At 38.3% G+C, this 21,983-nt stretch overlaps 2 protein-coding genes, 1 non-coding gene and 1 pseudogene across 3 annotated transcripts; 2 read left to right on the top strand and 2 right to left on the bottom strand.

Annotated features, from left to right (window-relative positions):
• Nucleotides 1-617: 617 nt before the first annotated feature.
• On the bottom strand, nucleotides 618-3,730 carry LOC148914739 (uncharacterized; annotated as a pseudogene).
• LOC148914740 (small nucleolar RNA R71) lies at nucleotides 3,239-3,343 on the top strand. The gene has a single exon (XR_016123038.1). It is a non-coding gene; the product is annotated as a small nucleolar RNA R71 (small nucleolar RNA).
• Nucleotides 3,731-11,002: 7,272 nt separating the features above from the next.
• On the top strand, nucleotides 11,003-12,196 carry LOC148914738 (uncharacterized). Its single transcript, XM_089043580.1, has one exon. The coding sequence runs from the start codon at nucleotides 11,136-11,138 to the stop codon at nucleotides 12,078-12,080; it is 945 nt and encodes a 314-aa protein (XP_088899706.1). The 5' UTR covers nucleotides 11,003-11,135; the 3' UTR covers nucleotides 12,081-12,196.
• A 5,638-nt stretch (nucleotides 12,197-17,834) lies between these two features.
• LOC103339426 (uncharacterized) lies at nucleotides 17,835-21,625 on the bottom strand. The gene is made up of 3 exons (XM_008242721.3): nucleotides 21,148-21,625; nucleotides 20,346-21,057; nucleotides 17,835-19,096 (listed from the first exon to the last, which is right to left on the bottom strand). Exons 1-3 carry the CDS (start codon nucleotides 21,483-21,485, stop codon nucleotides 18,083-18,085), a joined length of 2,064 nt encoding a protein of 687 aa, XP_008240943.2. The 5' UTR covers nucleotides 21,486-21,625; the 3' UTR covers nucleotides 17,835-18,082.
• Between the last annotated feature and the right edge of the window lie 358 nt (nucleotides 21,626-21,983).

The following is a 21,983-nucleotide window of genomic DNA, read 5'->3' as shown; positions in this document are numbered from 1 at the left end:
TCCATTTGTTCCAAAGTTTAAAATAATCTATGGATGTTAACTTAAAAACGAAAATTCTAGAAAAGACCCAAAAATAAAAAATTTAAATTTTTAGTTTCCCACCCCCAAACTTAAATCACACATTGTCCTCAAGATGTGGAAAATAAACAAAAGAAGCAAGAGCAAACCATACAACTAAATCCTAGAAAATATAGACGAAACAGCACAAAGAAAGAAAAATACCCTAAGAGAAAAGAAAAAATTAAAATAAAAACAATAAGAAACAATAAAAAAGAAATAGCAAGAAAACGAACACACCTGGGAGATTTCGAACGCAGGACCAAGAGCTGGGACTTACTATGCACGCTGACCAACTCGGACAAGGGCAGACTTGTGTCAAATCCAAGCAATTTCTACAATATAATTGGTGTAGCCAGTGGGTGTCATGTGGAAAGATCTAATTGCATCTCTGTTGGTTGCGAGAAAACTGGAAGTTGCAAACTCATTCATCTCAACGCTCTCACTTCTTCAGTTTGCTCAGAAAACGCAGGTTCGCGCTCTTGCCCTCCTTCATTTTTCTCAAGAACGCAAGGGCCTTGTCTCTCTGTGGGGTGGAATTATCTGATGCACTTGAATCTTTATATGGTTTTTGAATTTCTTGACTCCTCAATTTCAGATATATCTCCATCCATGTCACCAGATGCTAACCTGTTCCAAGATGAAAGCAAGTTGAAGCCGAACCAGAGTCCATTCTCCACCAGTAAGAACCCCAGATCGGTACATCTTGTAGGTATGATTTCGAACCCTAGAATATATATATATATATATTGAAATTACGCCATCTGTTTGATTCCTAACCCAAATTTGAAATGACACCAGCTATGGGATGCTCCACTTGAATTGTCAAAGAATTGGAATCCCATGTGGCCAAGCTTGAAGTTGAGATTGGTGACTTCAAAAAGCTGCTGGAGAAGACGTTGTCTAATGGGATTTCATCCAAAAAGAACATTGAGTCACCCAAGAACCACTTGACCACTAATCTTGCAAGGATGATTTCAAGATCCAATATCCATTCGAAGGTAAGATTAATTCCAGAATTTGTTTTGGGTCCTGGTTTGGGAGCTGTGGTTGATGTATAGATGTGTGTGTATAATTTCGACATGTGCACAGTGTAGGAAGGTTGCAGATCTAAGAGAAGGCAGTCAGCACACAAGCTCAAAGGACAAAACAGCACAAAGCCCTGAGGACCCCCAATCCGTCCATCTCATAGGTATAATTTCGAATCCCTTGCATCTTTGAGTGAGCGCTTGTTAATTGCATGAATTGCCAGCATAGTGTATATGTGGTGATGTTAATGTAGACTTGCTGCTGGGTGCATGATTCCAGTATAGACTTGCTGCTGGGTGCAGGATTCTAGCCTAGGATTTTTTTTGCTTTTGATGTTTGTGGCTGATTGTTGTGTCTTTCCCAGTGTAGACTTGTTGCTGGGTGCAGGATTCTAGTGTAGACATGCTGGGTGCGGATTCGACCTAGGATTTTTTTTTTTGCTTTTGATGTTTGTTGTTGATTGTTGTGTCCTCCAACGAGGGTGTAGAAAAGGAACACTTTCCAAAGCTGAAACATACTCAAAAACCTCTTCATCTTCAGTGTTTTTATTCTCCAACCCATGCAACACCTTTAACAATGGATCTGATGTCAAACGGGGCATAATTTCAGCATGCATTAAGCTGTCTAACATGTCAACACGCATACAATCTTGCACATCAGTTGGCCTTTTGGTTATTTTGAATAAACTGAAAACAACGGACTGATCTTGCACTCTAAGTGTAAGTTTTCCAGCCTCAACATCAATTAAGGTTCGAGCAATAGCCATGAATGGATGCCCCAAAATAATCGGTGTTTGCATATCTTCATCCATGTCCAAGACCACAAAATCTGCAGGAAGGTAGAGATTATCCACTTTAATAATGAGGTCTTCAATAATTCCCCTAGGGTAAGCAACTGAACGGTCCGCCAGTTTTAGAATAACTGGTGTATGCTTGATTTCTCCTTGTCCTAGTCTCTGAAAAACAGAAAAAAGCATTAAATTAATACTGGCACCCAAATCAATTAAAGCATGTTGAAAATTAGAATTTCCAATTGTGCATGAAATTGTAAAACTCCCTGGGTCTTGTTTCTTTGGAGGCAGTTTGTGTAATAAAAGCTGCTGTGTAAGAATAACTTTTTCAAAATTCACGAGCTTCTTTTTCTTTGTGCAAACATCCTTTAAAAACTTGGCATAAGATGGAATGTTCTTAATTGCATCACAATGGGAGATTGATCTGAACTTTGGCCAACGTCTTCATAAAATCTGTCAATTGTTGATCTTTAATCAGTGGGCTTCAATCTTTCGGGATAAGGCATTGGAGGCACATAAACACGTTCTGCAGTTTCTGCAGCAATTTTTGCACTGTTTTCAGATCTGCCCATAGACTCTGTAGAATCTCTATTGTCATAACTTTTACCCAACGTAGAACTCGAATCGCCTTACAATCTGCGCCTCCCCTTGGATTATGTTCCGTTTGGCTAGGAAATGTACCGTGCTCTTTCTGAAACTTGGAATGCAATCTGCCCCATTTGTTTTTCTATGTTTTTCACTGTTGCGCAGATTTTGGAATTCTTGACTGGTGGCATTTGCTAATTTTTCAATTGCAACCTCCCAAGCAGCCTTAGGCGTTTGTTGTACCTGTTGTTGAAATTATGGCCTTGCAGGTTGATCTCTGTCCCACTTAAAATTAGGATGATCTCTCCAACCCGGGTTGTAAACATTTGAATACGAGTCATATCGTGGACGCTGAAAATTATTAAATGCATTAACTTGTTCCGCTGCAAATTCCGAATAAGCATCTTTATGCGGACAGCTCAAAAAATCATGGGTTGTCACATTGCAAATGCTACAGTAAAGGTTCTTTGTACAAACCTGTGAACTAATTCTTTGTAATAACTTGTCAAATTTTGCATCAAATCTTTCAAGCTTTTTCTCCATTTTTTCAATTTGTGCCGACATATATGGAGAACCATTAGATATCTCAAAAACAGACCTTGATTGTGGCTGCTCAACTGCCCATTGTTGTGTATCTGCTGCCATTTTTTCAAATAATAAACAAGCTTCTTGTGCATTTTTATCCTTGTATGATCCTCCGCATGAAGCGTTGACAAGAGTTTTTGTTGTCATATTTAACCCTCTGAAAAATATATGCACTTGATTCGTACTGCTAATACCAGAATGTGGACATTTTCTATTCAACTCTTTAAACCGTTCCCACGCCTCATGAAACTCTTCATTTGGTTTTTGGGCAAAAGATAAAATTTGAGTCCTCATGTCGAGAGTCTTTGAAGCTGGATAATACTTGTTTAAGAATTTTTCACTGAGTTGGTTCCAAGTGCTAATGCTTCCAGATGGAAGTGTGAGGAGCCATCTCCTTGCTTGATCTTTCAATGTGTAAGGAAATAGACGAAGCTTAATAGATTCAGCTGAGAATCCTTTCACCAAAATATTCTTGCATCCCATTAAAAATTCTGCAATGTGCATGTTAGGATCATCGGTTGATAACCCATGAAATGTAGGTAGAATACTCAACATGTGATGCTTGATTTCGAATGTAGACCCTTCTTCCACTGCTGGATATGTAATGTAACCTGGTATGTTAGTGGCATGAGCTGTTAAAGAATTACCCAAAGGATCACCAGCCTCTGGAATAACAAAAGCCATTGTTTCATCAGGTCCTCGAATATAAAGACTGCAGAAAAGTCCCTTGCAGTGAAGGAACCCACAGCAAATTTTGCTCCCTGCGTCTCCTCCTTAAAGATTGCTCAGGTTCTGGATCAAACGGAAACAATTGCTGAACTGAACATGTGTTGACCATGCACAGATTGTAATCTGCGCCTTCTGTGATCTGCAAAAATAAATAAAAACGAAAATTATTTCTTTTTTTTTTTTTTGGTATGTATGTACAACAATAATTAATGCAGAATCTGATTAGAACGAATTATTTTAAATAATTCCCTTTCTTGATAGGCTTTTTAGTACCTGCGCAAACAGGGTTAAAACTACTACAAAACTTGCAAGAATGACAAGGTTATTGTAGTATAAATGATTCTCGCAAGGTCGTTCTCCGCAGGGATTATTAAATAACTCGTAGCAACCAAATTCTAATTAATTATTGCAAAAGAGAAAGTTGAGATGTTTGATTTGAAGACCTTAAATTAAAAGGAATTTAACTAATAAAAATAAGGCAATATGCAAAATTAAAGCTAAGAGCAAAAGAAACAGTTGTGTTTTTAGAAATCAAATTAAAAAAAGCACTAGGGATCCGCCGTCACCTTAACAATTCTATATAGTTCCCCCAATTACTTATGACCTATACATGCATATTTCGAAGGTTAGGTACTCCTAATATATGCCTACTTGGTCCCCCAACATAGAGCGTATATCACACATGCAATTCGTCTGTGGTATTCAGATCAAATCTAAACATACATGACTCATTAAGTTCTGTGAAACCTTTTGAAAAACCATGCAACCCTTAAGACGTGGTATTCATCCTAAGTGAACTTGCACATATTAATCACAAGAAGCCTTCGTCAATTTCAGGGACCGACCTCCACCAAAACTGCATCAAATTACTTTTCTAAACATCCTAATGGTGATCAAGCATCAAGACACTTAGATAGTTTAACTCAGTGATGAATAATTCGAAAACCTGCATGCATATAATCATAAGCAAATTGGACAGAAACTACATATTCTTGCTAAGGCTCGTGGCCTCACCCTAGCAACAAGAGTTAGTTACGCATGTTCACAATAAAAATAATCAAGTTCTTCATTAAAATAATAAAGATCGAAAACACCTTGAAGTAGAAGTTCTTCCAAAATCCTAGCAAAAGTCGCGTTCAAAAGGCAAAAGAGAAATCAAAAGGGAGTCTCTAAATTGTTGTGAAAAGGAGCTTAAATACCTCCTAAAACCTAGCTACCCAATCCCCACAAGGAAACTAAGTTAAAATAAACTAAGACTAGGAAATAAAGTCCAATTTGGATTAGGAGAATCTGCCCATAATCTGCCCAGCCACGTTTTAATCTCAAATCTCCTCCAAATCTGGCCCAAGATAGCTCGTTTTAAAGATAAAAATATTCCGAACACTTCTCTAGAAGGCCACGAACCAATCCGAGGTCATCTTGGGCTCCAAAAACGCAATAAAAGCCCAAAACGTCACTATTCCAGCACAGCGCACTGCTCCTTCATTTATTCGCCAGGAAATCATCGCTTGGTAGAAAAGTCAGATATTTTGATACGATCAAGCTCAGTGACTCACGTACATCCTCCAACTCGAATTACTCCAAAATTCGTCCATTTGATTATGTTTTGCTCCAGAGAGAGTCGAAAGTCCTATATTGAAATATAATTCAAAGTATCAAAATTCTTCCAAAGTATTAACCAAAATATACTAAGAATGGGGTTAAATATATAATATAAAATTGACTCATCAATCGCCTTCCTTGCTTTAAGGACCTCACCACTTTTCCTCAGTTATGTCAACAATTGGTGGAAACAACTTTGGCAGAAAACTACCATTTGCTTTACAGATTGATTCAGTTGGTGTTGACTCTTCCTGTTTCTACAGAAACAACGAACGAGCTTTTTCATGTATGAGAATTATTAAGAATAGACTTCGAAGCACCATAGCTGATGAATTCCTTGCTGATTGCATGATTCTCCACATTGAAAGAGAGTTTGCTAATAGTATCAATAATGAAGAGATAATTGAAGAATTTAAGATTTCTAAGCCTCGTAGGGTACAATTTTAGATTAAAATAGTTTAGTTTTTGTGTTGCATTGCATTTACTTCTTGTTTTTTTGTTAAGCTTTTATTTATGTATAGATATGCATATTTGAGGGTAAGGCTCATTACGTCCCCCCTGACTAGGTGTATCTTTTTATTTTTATCAATAAAATTCACTCGTCTTGTCGAGTTTTTAAGGTAAGTTTCGCCTACCGACTTTTGAATCCTGGATCCGCCACTAGTTAAAGTGCCCCCAGAAACTTTGGTCAAATCCCACTTTCCCCAATGAAACTGAAAGTGACCCATATTGCCCATTTGACCGTGGTTTTATGGTTCACTTTGCCCCATGTTGTTAACTCTGTTCCAAACTACATAAAAAATGCTGACGTGACAGAGATAATTTCGTCTTTTTGTCCCAGCTGACTATTTTCTCACTAGTATGAGAGGGTAACATGGCTATTTTCCCACTAGTATAAGAAGGGTATCCCTCCTAGATTTGCTTGAATTAATTAGTGTATAGTGATTAAAAACTTTAATAATTACTATATCATAAATAAAGTATTTTAGTTTTAGGTATGGTGAATGGATTTTGAGGTTTGTGTGTGTGTGTGTGTGTGTGTGTGGTGGTAATATGTCTAGTGGGCCAAATTGGATAGGTCCATTTAATTTTATAGAGGAAAAGTCTATCTTGCCCCTTTTTGGTTAAGAGGGCACCATCGCAAGATGGGCCACCGTCGATGTCTGCTGGCCAGACACGCCGCTGTCGGTCAGACCCACATCCAACACCTTTACTTAAATTAATAATTAAAAAATACTAAACACCATGCCATTTGTAGGATTCGAAACTCCACCTCCACTATGAACAAATTATCACTTTTCCAACCAAGCTATACCACACTTTTGCTAATTTTGGATTTTTATATTACTTATAGTTTAATTTTTATTAACTAGCCCCTCAAAAATGGGATAAATTGGTCTAGTCACTGTCTGACAATGACATAAAAGAACACTTATGTCAATGTTGGGCGGTGACATTCAACAACTCTATCGTTGTTCGAAACCCTAAACTCTAAACTCTTATGTCACTGCCAGACGGTGATTGGGGTTTGTCCAATTCTTGAAAGGCTGGACCATTTTAACATTTTCTCTTGGGTGAATGACATTTTTATCATTTCTAATGCACACACTGTGTTGTGGTTTCTATTATATAAGTCTAAAAATATAAATATAAGAGTACTCTTTGGTTATATGTTTATTCTTATATATGTGTTAAATGGTTTGAAATTGGATTGTGTTGCCTTCGAAAATATTGATGTCTTTGGACATCCCGGTCACCTTTAGGGATAATGATGTCTTATGACATCCTGGATGCCTTCACAAATATAGATGTCTTAGACATCCCAGTTGCCTTCGGGAAATAAAGGTATCCTCGAACAACTCAGTTGCCTTCGAAAAATTCTATGCGCAGATGATATTGCCCTAGGAGTCTCGAGGACGCCCGAACTTTCTGGTGCTAGGATTTGCGTTCTCAAGTTGAGAATATATCCCTGAGTTCTACTAGGGTTGCGTTCTCATATTGACCATTTGTCCTTGAGTTCTACTAAGATGCACCATACATATGGAGTGGACCGTTCCACATGTGTAGTACTTGGAATTGACGGATTATGTTTGGGGTACACCTATGTGGAGAACACAGCTTGATATATTTTGTACAGTTAACATGATATTTTTCGCCACCCTACTCATGTTATCTCCACAGGGTTGGCCAAGATCCTCAGTCCCCTGCCCGACTTGTCTACATAGGTAGTTAGCTAGTTTCCCCCTTCCTCGATTGCCTTTGGATTTAATGATATTTCTCATATACCCCTTGGTGGATGATTACAGGACATATGCACTATGCGGACGGTCGTAGGTATGGCTTTCAGGTAAAAAGGTTTGGTTACATATGTGTTTAGATGTACAATGATAAACTAACTGGACCGTTAGGTACATAATTACAAGGCATGATATTCAGTTATATAGCTTGTTGAAATCAAAGTAAAGAATTATTCTAAAATTTTATTGTTGGTTTCACCTTGAATAATATTATATTATCTGAATTGTGTTTTTGGTAGGAAGAACTATATGTGGCTTGATCATTCGGTAAGGGTACGTAGATAATCTAGGCTAACCTAGGTGCAGCCGCAAGTTTAGGCTTTGTTTATTTTGTTCAATTGTCAAGAAGATTTTGCAGACTTTTTATGTTGTAAAAAAAAGGGGGCTTGAAGCCCATTGAAACTTTTGCTAATTGGTGTGTGATTTATACATTGTGACTGTTGAACATTTGGGAAGTAAATTGTGTTTGCTGTGCATGTAGATTTTTGGGTTTAGAGCCTTTTTCAATGGAGACTCTACTGGTTTTTCAATAAAAGTCAAACCCTAAAGTTGTTTTGGAATTAGGGGAAGAAGGGTATTTTTGTAATTTGGATCGACACGTGCCCTGGGTCGGATTGGGAAAAGGTCCATCACGGATTCCAAGAAGGAATTCGGGGCATGTCCTTTCATAGAGGGTGATTGTGGGATAGGTTTAAGGGTTAGAGCTTGCAGGTGGTGTTTATGGGGGCACTGGCGGACCCAGAATTTTTTTAGTGGATGTGCAATATTGATTAAGTATGAAATATTATTTTTTAAAATAATCATTTTCTCAAGATAATTTTTGGCGGCTTTTATTCCTTATACCTCAAATAAGAAAACTTGATTTTATGGGATTTTAGTATGAAGTATATGTTGACTTAATGAGCCATCATTTTTAGCTTAAAAAGTATTTTGCACTAAAATCAATCTTTCATATTTTGATTTTGTGAGAATTTGATTTTCTAGTATTTTTATTTGAATCCAAATGGGGAGTACTTCCTTATTTACATTGTAAACTTAAGTAAATGGAGTAATATAAAAATAAATGAAAGTAAAAGGACAAAGACATTTACTTAAATGTTGAAAATGGAAATAAGGTAATCTGTAGATCGGTTGAGTAAAGGGCCAATTTGAAGCACCTACAATTGTTTTTCCCGCAATGGGAGGTGCAGCTGCACCTCCTTGCACCTTAATAGGTCTGCCATTGCATGGGGGAATGGGGGAAGAAGAAATCGGCACGGAAGAGAGAGAGAGAGAGAGTTTTTTTATAAAAAAAATTTGTTTTTAATATTTTATTCATATTTTAAGCAATTTAAAATAATTTAAAAAAAACAGAAAATATGGGACTCATAGTGCCACATAGGTAACTAATAGAGAGATTTGACGAAAACCCTAAAGACAGAACCACATTGTAACAAATTTTAAAAATCGGGGTATGTGATTGTAAAAATTAAAAAGATAGGGACAAATATGTCTTAAGGGTATAACCACAAGGTACTAAACTGTAATTAACCCTTTTTCCTTTGCTCTGCCCTTCTTTCTTTGCTGTGATTTTCTGGGGTATTTGATGTCTCTCTACCGACGATCCATCTTTGGATGTAGAGCTCCTCTTTATTCTACTCAAAAAATCTGCTGCACTTTGCTCTTTCACATTTGCATTAGTATCAAAAATATTTCACTATATATTTTTTTTTTCATTTCTCTCAGGAGTCACGAAAATTAGTTGGAAAAAATAAAAGGAGAAGAGAGATTCTCTGTTGACCCAAAAGAAAGAAAATTGAGATTCTCTAGCATTTTCTATTGCATTATTCTCAAGGAAAGTATGCATAAGTCCATACTCTAAATCCATACTCAAAGTGAGATTCTTTAACATTTCCTATTGGATTGTTTTGACGTAACCACCTTCAAGGCTTCAACTATCAGCCATGATTCTCTTGGGGCTTGCATCAGGGATCTTTTATTTCTTTGTTGAGTTGATAAGAGTTTACTTCTCCTCTCTACCTATCTCCTTTTCTTGATGCCATAACTCACACAACACATGTATATAAACAAATAGCCAGCCACATGTTACTGTATACATAACTCCCTCCATCTTTTACTTTCAGCTAGCGCATGAATCCGGACGTGAAAGCAATCTTAAATTTCTGGGTCTAGCAGCTCCCACTCAAATCTTCCAAGAGAATGTCCGAACTTCAAGGCACACCCACCAAGGTAAAGAGCTCATAATTCTGCTAGTATAAAAGTAATTTTTCTACTGGACATTTTCACCTTCACATTTCATATAACTGCATAACAAATTTATACTGAATTTATTAAATTTCTGGTTGCAGAGTGAGGGTGAGTGTGATAGATCATCAACATCCAGTCCACTGAGGTCCAAACAAGAGCAGAAAGAACAACAGGATGGCCGAAATTCAGATTCATTGTCAATTCCGAAGGATTTGCACGGCAATTATAGCGATATTTCAGGGTAAAGAGCTCATAACTTTACTACTGGACATGAATATGATCGAGGAAATGTGCCCAGTGTTGATATCGTCTGACCTTTACATTAAATTATGGAAAAGCTGTTGACGCAACTCCTTACTCTAATTATGTAATAAATTTATACTGATTTTATTAAATTGCTGGTTGCAGAAAGAAAAAGATGGAAATTCAACATTCCAGTAGTAGCCATCCATCAAAACTTAAACATTTCAGTCACAGGCATGAATTAATGTTCGAAGAAGAACAGAAAAAGAAAAACTATGATGCTGAAGTAGTTTTTTGCAATGCGTGCGAGGAGCCAGTGTTTGGCCCTAGATACAGTTGCAACACATGTGTCAACCCCAATTCCACCTTCAACCTCCATAAATCATGTGCGGAGGAGTTATCCCGCGAGATCATCGAGCACCCAATTCACTGGCACAAACTGAAATTTGAATGTAAAATAGAGCCTTCCGCAGTACTTTTCACTTGTAATGCCTGCCAACTACCTTGCAGATTAGCCTACACTTGTTCCCCATGTCATCTCGCCTTTGACCTCAAATGTGCCTCCAATTGGCGCCACATTCTTGACAGGAAGAAGCCCCACGTGCATCAATTCAGCGTCCTTCGGAAAGAACTCCATTTAATTGTGAGGTATGCGGCAAAAGTCAGGATTCACTTCGCTACCTTTGTACCATCTGCCACCTCTTGGTCGGTAAGGAATGCACACAATCACTACCAAACACCATCAAAATTACCTCGCGCCAACACCTTCTCAGGCTCATCTGGTTCCTTGAAAAAAATTACCCGAAGGACCAAATTTGTAAAATGTGCTATACAAGCATGGAGAGAAGTCGCGCTGTTTATAAATGTAAATATTGTGATTACATTGCCCACACTCTATGCCCCGAGCTCAAACGCACCTATGAGGACTCCTCAGTTGAAATTATGCCGAGAGGTCACCACTTGGAGGCATAATGAATGCCTTACTTGAGCAATGGTGCATGCACATCAGTCACGATCATCTCTTAACCCTCAATAATGAGCTTAGAGATAATGATCCAATTACTTGTAACGGTTGCATGGGGCCCATCACCAGCAGTACCGGTTCCTACTATCGTTGTATGCAACATTGCCTTTTTTTTCTCCACAAAACATGTGCTGTATTTCAGGAGAAAGAGCTTCACCCATTTCATCCACACAAGCTCCGACTCCTCACAAAAGCTCATACATTTGACGGACTGTTTAACTGTCGTATGTGCCACAGCTTGAGCCAAGGCTTCTGTTTTTATTGTGAAGGATGTGACATATACCTGGACCTCCAATGCATGTCTATTCACAACCCTCTTAGACGACTTGAGTCTCATAAACACCCCCTCTACTTGAACTCTAGTTCAAGTGAGAACCATTGCAGGGGTTGTGGTATTTCTCTTGCAGATTTTCGCTTCAGTTGCTTCAAATGTAAGTTTCATTTGTGCATTCCATGTGTTAAACTACCTCCTACTGCTAGGTACAAATACCAGGATGATCCTCTCAAGCTCGCCTACCATGCCGTTGAAAATGAACTAGGTGAATATTACTGCGACATATGCGAAGGAGAACGAGATCCAACACATTGGTTCTACAAGTCCGAACATTGTGACTTTGAATGCCATCCTCATTGCATTCTAGGGCGGTATCCACAAGTTAAGTTAGGGAGCAGTTACAATTTTGATGCTCACCCACACATTGTCACTTATGTTGATAAGAGAAAGAGTGTCATTCCTTTTGATAAGAAAGAGAAAATTCTTCCTTGCAACGGGTGTGGTGAACCTTGCGAAGGATTGGTGTTTGAATGTTCTGTGTGTAATAAAGATTATCACCGAAAAGAAACTTGTCTAAGTCACTACAGCACAACTGCTGAGGTTACACGTCCGTGCTAAGACGACAAGCACAAAAGGAATCTATTTGTGGCCAATATTAAATTAATATTGATATTCGCTTCCGTACTTGTAAGTTGTAACCTCAAGGAATAAATGAGGCAGCATAATTATTATTCTAATTTGGAAGCACGATTAGCTGTGCTTTTTTTAGGGTCAACAGATTAATTGTGCTTTTGATAGTGCACGAAAAATACTTGTGTGCCTTTACAGATAAATAATGAAATAATAATTGATTTATGGATCATTAAGAAATAGCCTTTGCAACTCTAATAGTAGGGTTCGTTATTGGGCCGAGTCGAGCTGTCATGGGCCTAAACGGACAGGGGGTTTTTTACAAGCAAAATTTATTTATTTCCTAAGTCTTTTAAATCCTTTTGTTATACTTTTTTTTTTTAATCAAACATGATAGATAAAGAATCTTCTCTCTTAAAAAAAAAAAAAAATAGTATAGATTACCACATAACTTAAGAAAAGAAAAATATAATAGCCAAACTCTTTTACTAAATCTAGACCATTAGCCAATATATTTTTTAAAAAAAATATTATACCTAAAAATGAATCTTATGAAAATGTGTTACTTCTATCCCAAACTAGGATTGACATCATGAAAATTAAAGCAATTTATCATACATAACACATTATTTTGATTAAGTATAAAAATGAGGTTATGAAGTGCATTAATTAAATCTTTAAAAAAAGAAGAGTATAGGCGGCTGGTCCTAGCAGGCCGTGGGTGGGTTAAGGGTTTCAATCCTAAGCCTAAGTATTACTCAACCTTAGAGCGGACCAGCCTAACCATTGGACCGGGCCAAGCCAAGCTTTGGCCCATCAAGCCTTGGCTACCCACTTCGACCTGCGAGTCGCGGACAAAATGATGATCCTTATCTAATAGTCTAGACAAACACCCATAAGCTTTCTTAATTCTAATTAAAACCTAATTTTAAAAATGGATGCCATGTAAATAAAATGTGGGACCCTGAATATGTTATGTTACTTAGAAAATATTTTACAAAATTTCAAATAATTTTTAAAAAATTTGGAAACTTATTTGGATTATTGGTATTTGTGGTTAATTAGAAGAATTCAATAAAATATTTATAATTTTATTGATAAAAAATAGTGATTATTACCCAAATTGAAAGTAAATTTTGATATTTAAAAAAAATAGAAAGAAAAAATAGTTGAAAGTACATTTGATTACGAGTTCGGAGTTCTTTTTTGGGCGAACTTTTCAAAGCCCATATGTATGCTCAATGAATTTTGGAAGTTGCATAAGAATAAAGAAAGGCAAGAACCGGCTGGTGGATAAAACCTCATAAGTCGCTGGCTGCTTCCGTCTTCCTCGCGCAACCTGAAGCTTCAAAACTTTTGAAATTCATAAGTTTTGTTCTAGAGCTCCAAATCATGAACTGTTTTCGCCTACATGATCGTGAGAATGAGCTCTACGACTTAAAGTAAATTATTGTATTTTTTTTTAATACATATTTCGGGTTATCCCCAAATTTAAATTAATTTTAATTAAGCTCCAATCTTTTTTATGGGGGGTTGGTTTTAGAAATTTTTAGAAATTTTAATAAAGATGTCAGGCCACGTGGTAGCTAAGTGGGGAGGATAACTGACCACATCAGCATTTTAGTGGGAATCATTTAGTACAGGGCACCACTGTATGGATCCACGTTAGCTTTTAACGGAGGTCCTGACGGATTAACTAACGAATATATGAGATTAGTACGGGATTAAACGTAATAGATGCAATTGAGACCAAAAAAACTTGTTGTATCTAAGTCTAAAACACAGACAACTTTGTAGTAGTGAACTGATAATTACCCTAAGAGATAAATATGGAGAAGAGATGAAGGTGGAGAGAGAGGAAGATAATCCAACGGGTCATGGGTCTTTTTTAAACCTGTTTCTCCGTGAAACCTAATTGGAATGAACTTATAATCTCATCTATCCAAGTTTGTTCAACGGTCTAGATACAAGTTCGCACCTAATGTTTGCATGTAGTTATGTAAGGATTAGGCTATCATTATATTTTGGCTCTTCTCTTAAACCAACAAAACAATTGTAATAATACTTAGGGCTCGTTTATGAGTGATTCTGGATATACCATAATCACGTTTGGGGAAAAGCGTTTCTCATGTGCTTATCTATATAATCACTTTAAATTATTTTAAATGATTCTGGGAAAAAACACCTCCCACGTGCTTCTCCATAAAATCACTTAAAACTACTTAAAATGATTGTATAGATAAGTGATTCTCCTTTCGACCAAAAAAAATAGAGAAGTGATTCTCCATATAAATGTTTTTTGGCCTATCCAAAATCACTCCCAAACAAGTCCTTAAATTCTAGGTTAGAATCAGTATAGGTTGAAGGGCTTTTAAGTCTCCTCCTTGCAGTTCAAAAGGTAAAATTATATGCATCAATCACTTGGATTAAAACAGTCTCACTTGTATTAATACATTTACACTTGTATTGATTCATCTTTCAATTTTGCATTTGCTACAAAATTTCTCTTGGTATCATCCCACGGAACTGTTCACATTATCATTCGTGCAGTCCATCTCATTTTGTATTGATCCATATTTGTTGGTATCAATCTGTATCGTCGTCTGCCATTTCTTAAAAGCTGTCTTCTGACAGATCTTGATTTTTAAGTTTTAGTCGTTGTTAAATCCCAATGGCTCTTTCTACTTTCTCTCTCAACTACTCATTCTTGTTTAGATTTTCTTGGTATTATTTCAAACTCCTATTTTGAAACTAGTTTTCAAAATTCCTATATATACCAACTTGCTCTTCTCTTAGAGCTCAACAATTATTTTTATTAAAAACATAAATTGCTTCTTTTCAAACATCTTAAGCAGACATGGTTCTAAGTTTCTGAAATATTTCATATTTGCTCTTGAGCATTCAAAAACTATTTTTATTGCTTCAGCCATTATTGATTACTTGAGAGTGTGAATATGATTGCGTATACATAAAATTCCTCCAAACACATTCACATTGATTTCGACTGAATGTTTAATTGTTTAATTGTTGTAATATTGATTTAAACTATATGATTCAAGTCCAACACTTGTAGTTTAATCATCACAATACTTGGTTTCAATTGTCTAGCTTAATCATCATTTGTGATTACGAAAGATGAATTTGTTAACCCACAACTCACTTCATACATCAAACTACAAGCAACTTGAGCTTGGTGCTCTTGCAAAGACTTGGAGAGGATTTGCTACTAAGAGGTAAAGAAAAGGTACTGGTTGAAAGGTGTAGCTGCCTATAGGTGATAGTTTAAGCTAAGTCTTCTTCCGTTTTTCTAGTACTTATTAACTCAATAGATTAGAACTCTCCTGGCTTGGTGTCCCAAGTTTTTCCCCTTGTTGAGATTATGGGTCAACATTTGTTGCGTGTTATTTACTTAATGCTTTTGCTTGTTCCTTATTCTCCACATCATTGTTTGTGTTTATTCATGTGTGTACCTTTAAAGGACTTACAATTTAAAAAATCAGGCTTTTGGAGCTTAGGGCCTGATTTTACAAGTTGTTCTACATCGTGACATGAAAACTAGGGCAACAACTACATTGTTAAGGCATTCCTATGAATATGCTCACATACGTTCTTCTCATATCAAAGGTGATGGCTATTGTTTGGGCCAAAAATTGACACACCCAGCCCAGCGAAAATTAGGCCCGAATAAAGCTGCAAAAAATCAAAGAAAGATGGAAGCCCAAAACTGGAAGAGACCAGCCCAAGGCTCATGAGCAAACAAGGCTAATCTGGCCTCACAGCCCAAAATAATAGGAAGAGGAGCCAGAAATAGGAACAATCCCACGTGACATCTCTGGGATAAAGAAAAGTCAGCAATGGCAATGTCATAGAAGAAGTGATTGAAGGGTTCATGACATCAAATTGATTCTGAAAAACTGAAAATCAAATCCCTCTTACATATATATATATATATATATTCAGAGATTTTTCTTCTGTCTTTTCAGAGAATTCTCCCAAGGAGATAAGCAAGTTACAATCTCGAGAGGGATAAGCAGAAGCAGGTCTGTCCAGAAAAGGAGTCAAACTAACCATCACGGGTAAAATATCACAAGGGGCAGTTGAAATTGGGAAAGAGATTAGGTTCCTTTTCAAGAAAATAGGGAAGTGATTGCCTATTTGAGAGCCTATCTGCCAAAACTGAAGAAATCCTATTTTCTTTCCTTCCATTAAAGAAGAGAAAAAGGGGGGAGATATCTTTGCCGCCCAATAAATAAACACAATCACCCTACTCCAGAAAAGAAACAGTTTACTATAAATACAAGAAGGAGAGAACAGGGTAAAGGACACACACACAAAAAAATCATCACCCAATCAAACAAAGATCCTACACAAAGAAAACCGTCAAAGGACAAGTTCAAAATCAACCAACAAGCCCACTTGAATTTCAAGTGAAACCAGCTCCAGATCAGGATCCACAAAATCCAGATTTAAGAAACAAGTCATTTAAAACGAGATTTCTTTCGTTACAAATTTGGTTCAGCAAACCAAGACAGGCAGGGTTTGAGTCTCCTCCAAATATGGAAAACCTCAACAAAATTCACAGGCAGATCTCTAGCCCATCTGAAGCCCTCAAAAGCGAGTCACTCCCGCCGTGCAGATTGAGAAAATTGCGATTCTGCCCACTCAAAAGCCTCACAAAAGCATGAGGTACATCAAAGCTCTGCCAGAATCAGCCTTTGGTATCGATTTACAAGTTGAAGCCTAGCAGGCCAAGGTTGTCAACGGTCCATCCGGCCAGCGTCCCGATCCGGCCGGGTATTTCCAGTCCAGTCCATACGAACCTTCTATCTCGATAGAAATAAAGCCCCGGCTGTCCCTTTCATCTTCCTCTAGTATAAGCATTCACTGTTATATATATATTTTTTTTTGTAAAAGGCGTTCCGCCTAAAGAACAATTTAAATCCCATCCAACCATTCAGCCAAGGCAACCTCTTTATACTGAGATAAATTGTTAAAGTCCTCACCAGTCTGAGGCAGGAAAAGAACTTACTTGGGAGATATTCCTCACCCAAATTCACAATCGTTTGTTTGCAGAAATCAGTAACTTGGGACGCAAGTTATCCATTCCAAACCAAGTCTGCTAGAAATTTTGCTAGCAGATGGCACGCTCGCACACCAAAGAAAGTGACTTGTTGACCAGTTTATGGTTCTCAATGCAGATGGGAACTTTGCCCTTCCATCATAGGAGTAAACCAAGAACGGGCAAACAGCTATAAAGCCCATTTGAGCTGAAAACGTTAGCTATTTCATTTTGGTTTTCTTTGGGTTGGTTTAAAGATGAAAGAGAATTTTAGTTGAAAAGGGTCTTGACTTGCAAACAAGAGGGCTCAGGTTTGAACCCACATGGCATCTTGGTTGTGTGTGTGAGAAACATTCTTTCCTTGTAGTTTAGATTATCGCTTATACTATTTTTTTTTTTTTTTTTTAAAAGATGAACATGAATTCCTAGTTGTCTTGACAAGAGTGTTTGCAACTGGCTAATAATGGTTGAGAGAGAGAGAGAGAGAGAGAGAGAGAGGTTAGTTGGTGATGACTTTGTTTTGACGAAATGCTATCCACTACCATTTTTGAAGGATTTTGTGTTGATTTTGCATTTGAATGGCATTTTGACAAGACTGCCTAGAATAAGGGTTCCCCATTAGACTGGCTGCTTTTTTCTTTTTCTTTTTTTCCCATGTAAGGAAGTAAATAAAAACTTAGAGATTTGTTGACGGGTAGGTCCCTAATCCTTGTTGAACTCTCATTAGAACCCTACAATGCAATTAAGTATCGTTATGTATACTCCCATCATAAAAAGAAAAAATAAATAAACTCTTACCACAAAATAACCAAATCTATTACTATAGCACAGGCAGATTACCAAAACAACCACTCCCTTGCTACCCTGTTCAGACAACCATTTATCTCCTTTGATTTTCTTAGAATGTCATCCGTCTCTTGCTTCGGTTTCATTAGCCTCTCTGTCTAGTTCGCTTAGCCGGACCAGCTGTTGCTGGTGCGGCTGCCCTTTTTGAGGGCCGTCCCACACTCCTTTTCGTGGGACTTCCTTGCTCTTTTGCAGCTTGTCTCCCACCAGAACCTCTGCGCGAACCTTGATCTTTTTGTGCATTTCCCTTGCCATTTCCATTTTTCCTCTGCTCTGCTCTTCCTCCTTTGCTGTTATTGTCTGGGGTCTTTGATGTCTCTGCCGATAATCCAGTTTTGGATGTGGAGCTCCTCTTCATTCTACTCAAAAAATCTGCGGCGCTTCGCTTTTTCCCACTTGAATTAGTGTTGCTCTTCTTTTCCGTCTCAGCTTTGGACTCTGAGTTCTCATTGCTAGTCACTACTCTGCTTGAAAACCCGTCATTGGCTTCTGAATTCCTGTCGCTGTTAGTATTACCACGGCTCCTGCCATTTTTGCTCGAGTTGTTTCTTGAACTGCTCCTGAGTCTTTCTTTTCTTCTCTTCTTGGTGACGTGAAGTTTCTCAACTTCATCCGAGGATTCTTCTTTTTGCTTCCAACTTATAGCTGGCTTGACATCACGGAATGAGGTAGTGATTTGCTCTTTTTTCCTGTCTGGTCCAGAAGAAGATGTTGTGGATGCTCTTGCAGTAATTGAGCTGCGCTTGCGACAAGCATTCAGTGGAAGTGAAAGTTTTGATTTTGCTAGCAATGAATCCGACGTTTCAGGATCCTGGTTCAGAGGTGGAGCTGGCGGTTTCGGAGTTTCTTCTTTAGGTGGTGGATCTTGTTTAGGAGCCTGAAGAACCATTTCCTTTGAAACAAGTAACTGAAGCTCGCACGCAGCCTTGTATTCTGGAGACTTTTTCCCAAAGAAGACTATGGCATTGTTACAAATAAGCAACAGATCTCGAAAAAACAAGAATCTGCTGCAGGGTTCGTACCGACCTCCTTCAAGTCTGGTTTGCACCAATTCAAAATCTACATGTTGCCGAATCATGTTTTTATAAATGGGGGTCTCCTGCAAGATTAGAGAACCATGAATCACACTGTTATTTATTCTGCACAAGTAATCAAAGTTACTAAAGATATGATGACACGTTTATGCAAAGAATAATAAGGTCATCGCAACTCAAGAATTTGACATTTTAGAAATCCAATTACCAATTAGCTAGATATGAGACTAGAATCAAATTTTCACAAAAGTGCTTTTGGGTTAACATTCATGCCAAGCTGGTGTTGTCTTTTTTGATTTATTGCCCTGCAGTTTCTGAGTTGAAAGCGCAATTTTGGGCCCATGAGCTTTGGCTTGAATGGCATAAGCATGAAGGGGAGAAATGGTAAATCTAGGTTCACATCTTGCCACAAGTTGAAAAAGAAAAGGAAACAGCCAATTATCACCAAGCAGATTTTATCCCAATAGAGCAACCAAATCTCACGTCACCACTAACTTTGATGAGGGAAACAACAAAAAATGAGATTCCTGCAACAAGGAAATGGTGGGGCCAACCACTTTTGTATGGTCAAATTGCACCTACGAGAGTTGGTATAGCCTTATTGGCCAAGGATAGAATGCAAACTCAGAAAGTAGCACGAGAAAGAAAAAGTTATCCCTTTCAAATAATAATAAAAATCTAAAGTTATTCACCATCTGTAAACATGGTAGCATCCTCAATTAGCAAATCCCAAAAAACAACCACCACGCAAAAGATGAAGGATGACAAAGATGAATAATTTTTTCAATTAGATGAATCTGCCAAATAAAGTTATATTATTTCGCATTGACTAGTTATTAGTTTCTCCGACTCATTGGACGAAGTTCTAAATTCGAATTCCTCTTCCTTTATCAACTATAATAATATAAATTCTTTTTTCTTTTTTCTTTCTTTTTTCAACAGAACAAGAAATTAAAAATTAAAAACCAACAGTCTATTGAGACTGACTATAAAATAAAAGGAAATATCTAATCGACAAATCGAGTAGGCACATAAAGACCTATCCACCCAATTCACATAAATACTTCCAACAAGGTACCAACTAGTCCTTTTCAGTCGAATTTTTAATACACTTACTAATATGCACCACCACGTACAATATAACCGCTCTCAAATGGGGCAAAAGAACAACATAACGTCACAGCCATTAAACCCACGGTGACATGTCGCTACCTTATTGGACAGCGACCTCCGACCTAAAGACGTCGCCGTTTACTTTATGAAAACAATATTAATTTTCTTTTCAATTAAATAAATAAATAAAAATAAGCGAACCTGGGAATGAAGCCGGCGCTCGAAAAAGGAGGCAAACTTATGAGAACGGAGGATCCCGAGGAATTCAGCAAACGGCTGAGATTCAACGGGGACCCCCTTCATGGCGGGAGATTCATCCTCTTGGTCCGGTTCAGATGGTTCTTCCGGTCCGTCCGGACCGCCCGGTCCACCCGGTTTCGGTTCCTGCCCTAGTTTTCTCGACAAACTCGCCGAGCTCTGCACCTCACTGTTACTCGGACTCTCCTTCGTCCCCTCCTCCTCCTCCCTTCCTTTCGACTCGGCCACCGATTCCTTCAACTCGCCGGAGTTCCCCTTCTCCGCCTCCACAACCGCCGTTTCCTTCACCACCGAATCGGAGCTTCCGTTACACGAATCCTCCACCACCGGATTATCCAACTTCTCCACCGGTTCAGTCTCCTCACCGGCCGGTTCGGTCTGTCCGGAGCCTTTATCGGCATCGGCGACTTCGGTTTCGGGAATCTCGTGTTTCGGATCTGTCGTGTTTGATTCGTTACACGACCGGTCATCATGCTCGGAGACTTCGCCGGAGATACCTTTCTGCTCCGGCGAATTGTCTTCCGGTTCGGCGTCTTTGTGTTCGATCTCTTCCTCTTCAGTCTTCTCTAGATCCGATTTTTCAACCGGTTTTTCGGTCTCTCTCAAACTCTGTTCGCGAACCTCCTTTAATCTCTCCACCTTCAACTGCAGAGACCTACACGATTATATCACACAAATAATTGAATTTAATATTTTATTATAATAAAAAATTCAAATCGCTATCGTGATGGATTTAGATTTCTACACGATGGAATGGTCGTAGCGTTGGAGTTCACGTCGGAGTTCATCGAGACGGCGTTGTCGTAACTGGTCTAACCAAGGAGTAGGGGGAGTATCGTCGTCTTTGCCGGAAGCGGAGTCGTTTTGACTGAAACGACGTCGGAGGTCGTGGAACTTGCGTTTACATGCGTGCGGGGTGAGTAGATGGAGATTGGAACTGCGTTTGCGGAGTTCGGTGGCGACGGCGTCCCAGCTCTGCGTGCCGAAGCGGTGGACGGCGCAGGCGAGGAGGAGCTCCTCCCACGTGCCCCATGATGGTGTTTGTTTCTCGGGAAAATTGGGTTTATCCATCAAGAAAATCATGTAGTCACTCAGTCCATTGTCACAACTTCCCTCTGCAACAACTGATCCAACGTTCACTTAACATGTTTGATTGATTTTAATCCCTTTGGTCTATTTTGCCTCTTGGGCCGGTGTTTTTTTTTTTTTTCTTTCCTTTTTTCTGGTTTTGTTTTAATTTTAATTTTAATTTTAAGTTTGTTGTGTTAGGAATAGGCACTCATCTCGAGCACGGGACTTTTGCCTTTGTCGGCCAAAATTACTATTTTGTCACGTATTTGTTTTGTTATTGTATTTTATTTAAATTACGCTTTTGCCCTCCTAAATTGAAAATATCAATTTTGAAATATGCGAGCGACTGTTGGCCGACGTGTACCATCCAAGCGACTAGATTTATTCGTACGATCAGGATTATGAAACCCAATAAATCTGTCGTGGATGTGACTGGCTCCAAAGGTCCATAAGCCACACGCACGCACATAACACTTGGGTTTGGGCACTTGGGCACAATGCCCTCCTATA

Source organism: Prunus mume, linkage group LG8 (assembly GCF_029339155.1).
Source record: "Prunus mume cultivar Tortuosa linkage group LG8, ASM2933915v1, whole genome shotgun sequence".
In the NCBI taxonomy this organism is placed as follows: domain Eukaryota; kingdom Viridiplantae; phylum Streptophyta; class Magnoliopsida; order Rosales; family Rosaceae; genus Prunus; species Prunus mume.
The sequence above is the reverse complement of the archived record's forward strand: the minus strand, read 5'-3'. Positions and strand labels throughout refer to the sequence as shown.

Bases quoted from the DNA above. Each gene is read 5' to 3' on its own strand.
- LOC148914738 (XM_089043580.1), top strand. From the start codon at position 11,136: ATGAATGCCTTACTTGAGCAATGGTGCATGCACATCAGTCACGATCAT.
- LOC103339426 (XM_008242721.3), bottom strand. From the start codon at position 21,485: ATGATTTTCTTGATGGATAAACCCAATTTTCCCGAGAAACAAACACCA. The intron at 21,058-21,147 runs GTAGAAATCTAA...ATAATCGTGTAG, and splicing joins CGCTACGACCATTCCATCGT to GTCTCTGCAGTTGAAGGTGG. The intron at 19,097-20,345 runs GTTCGCTTATTT...CTAATCTTGCAG, and splicing joins AGCGCCGGCTTCATTCCCAG to GAGACCCCCATTTATAAAAA.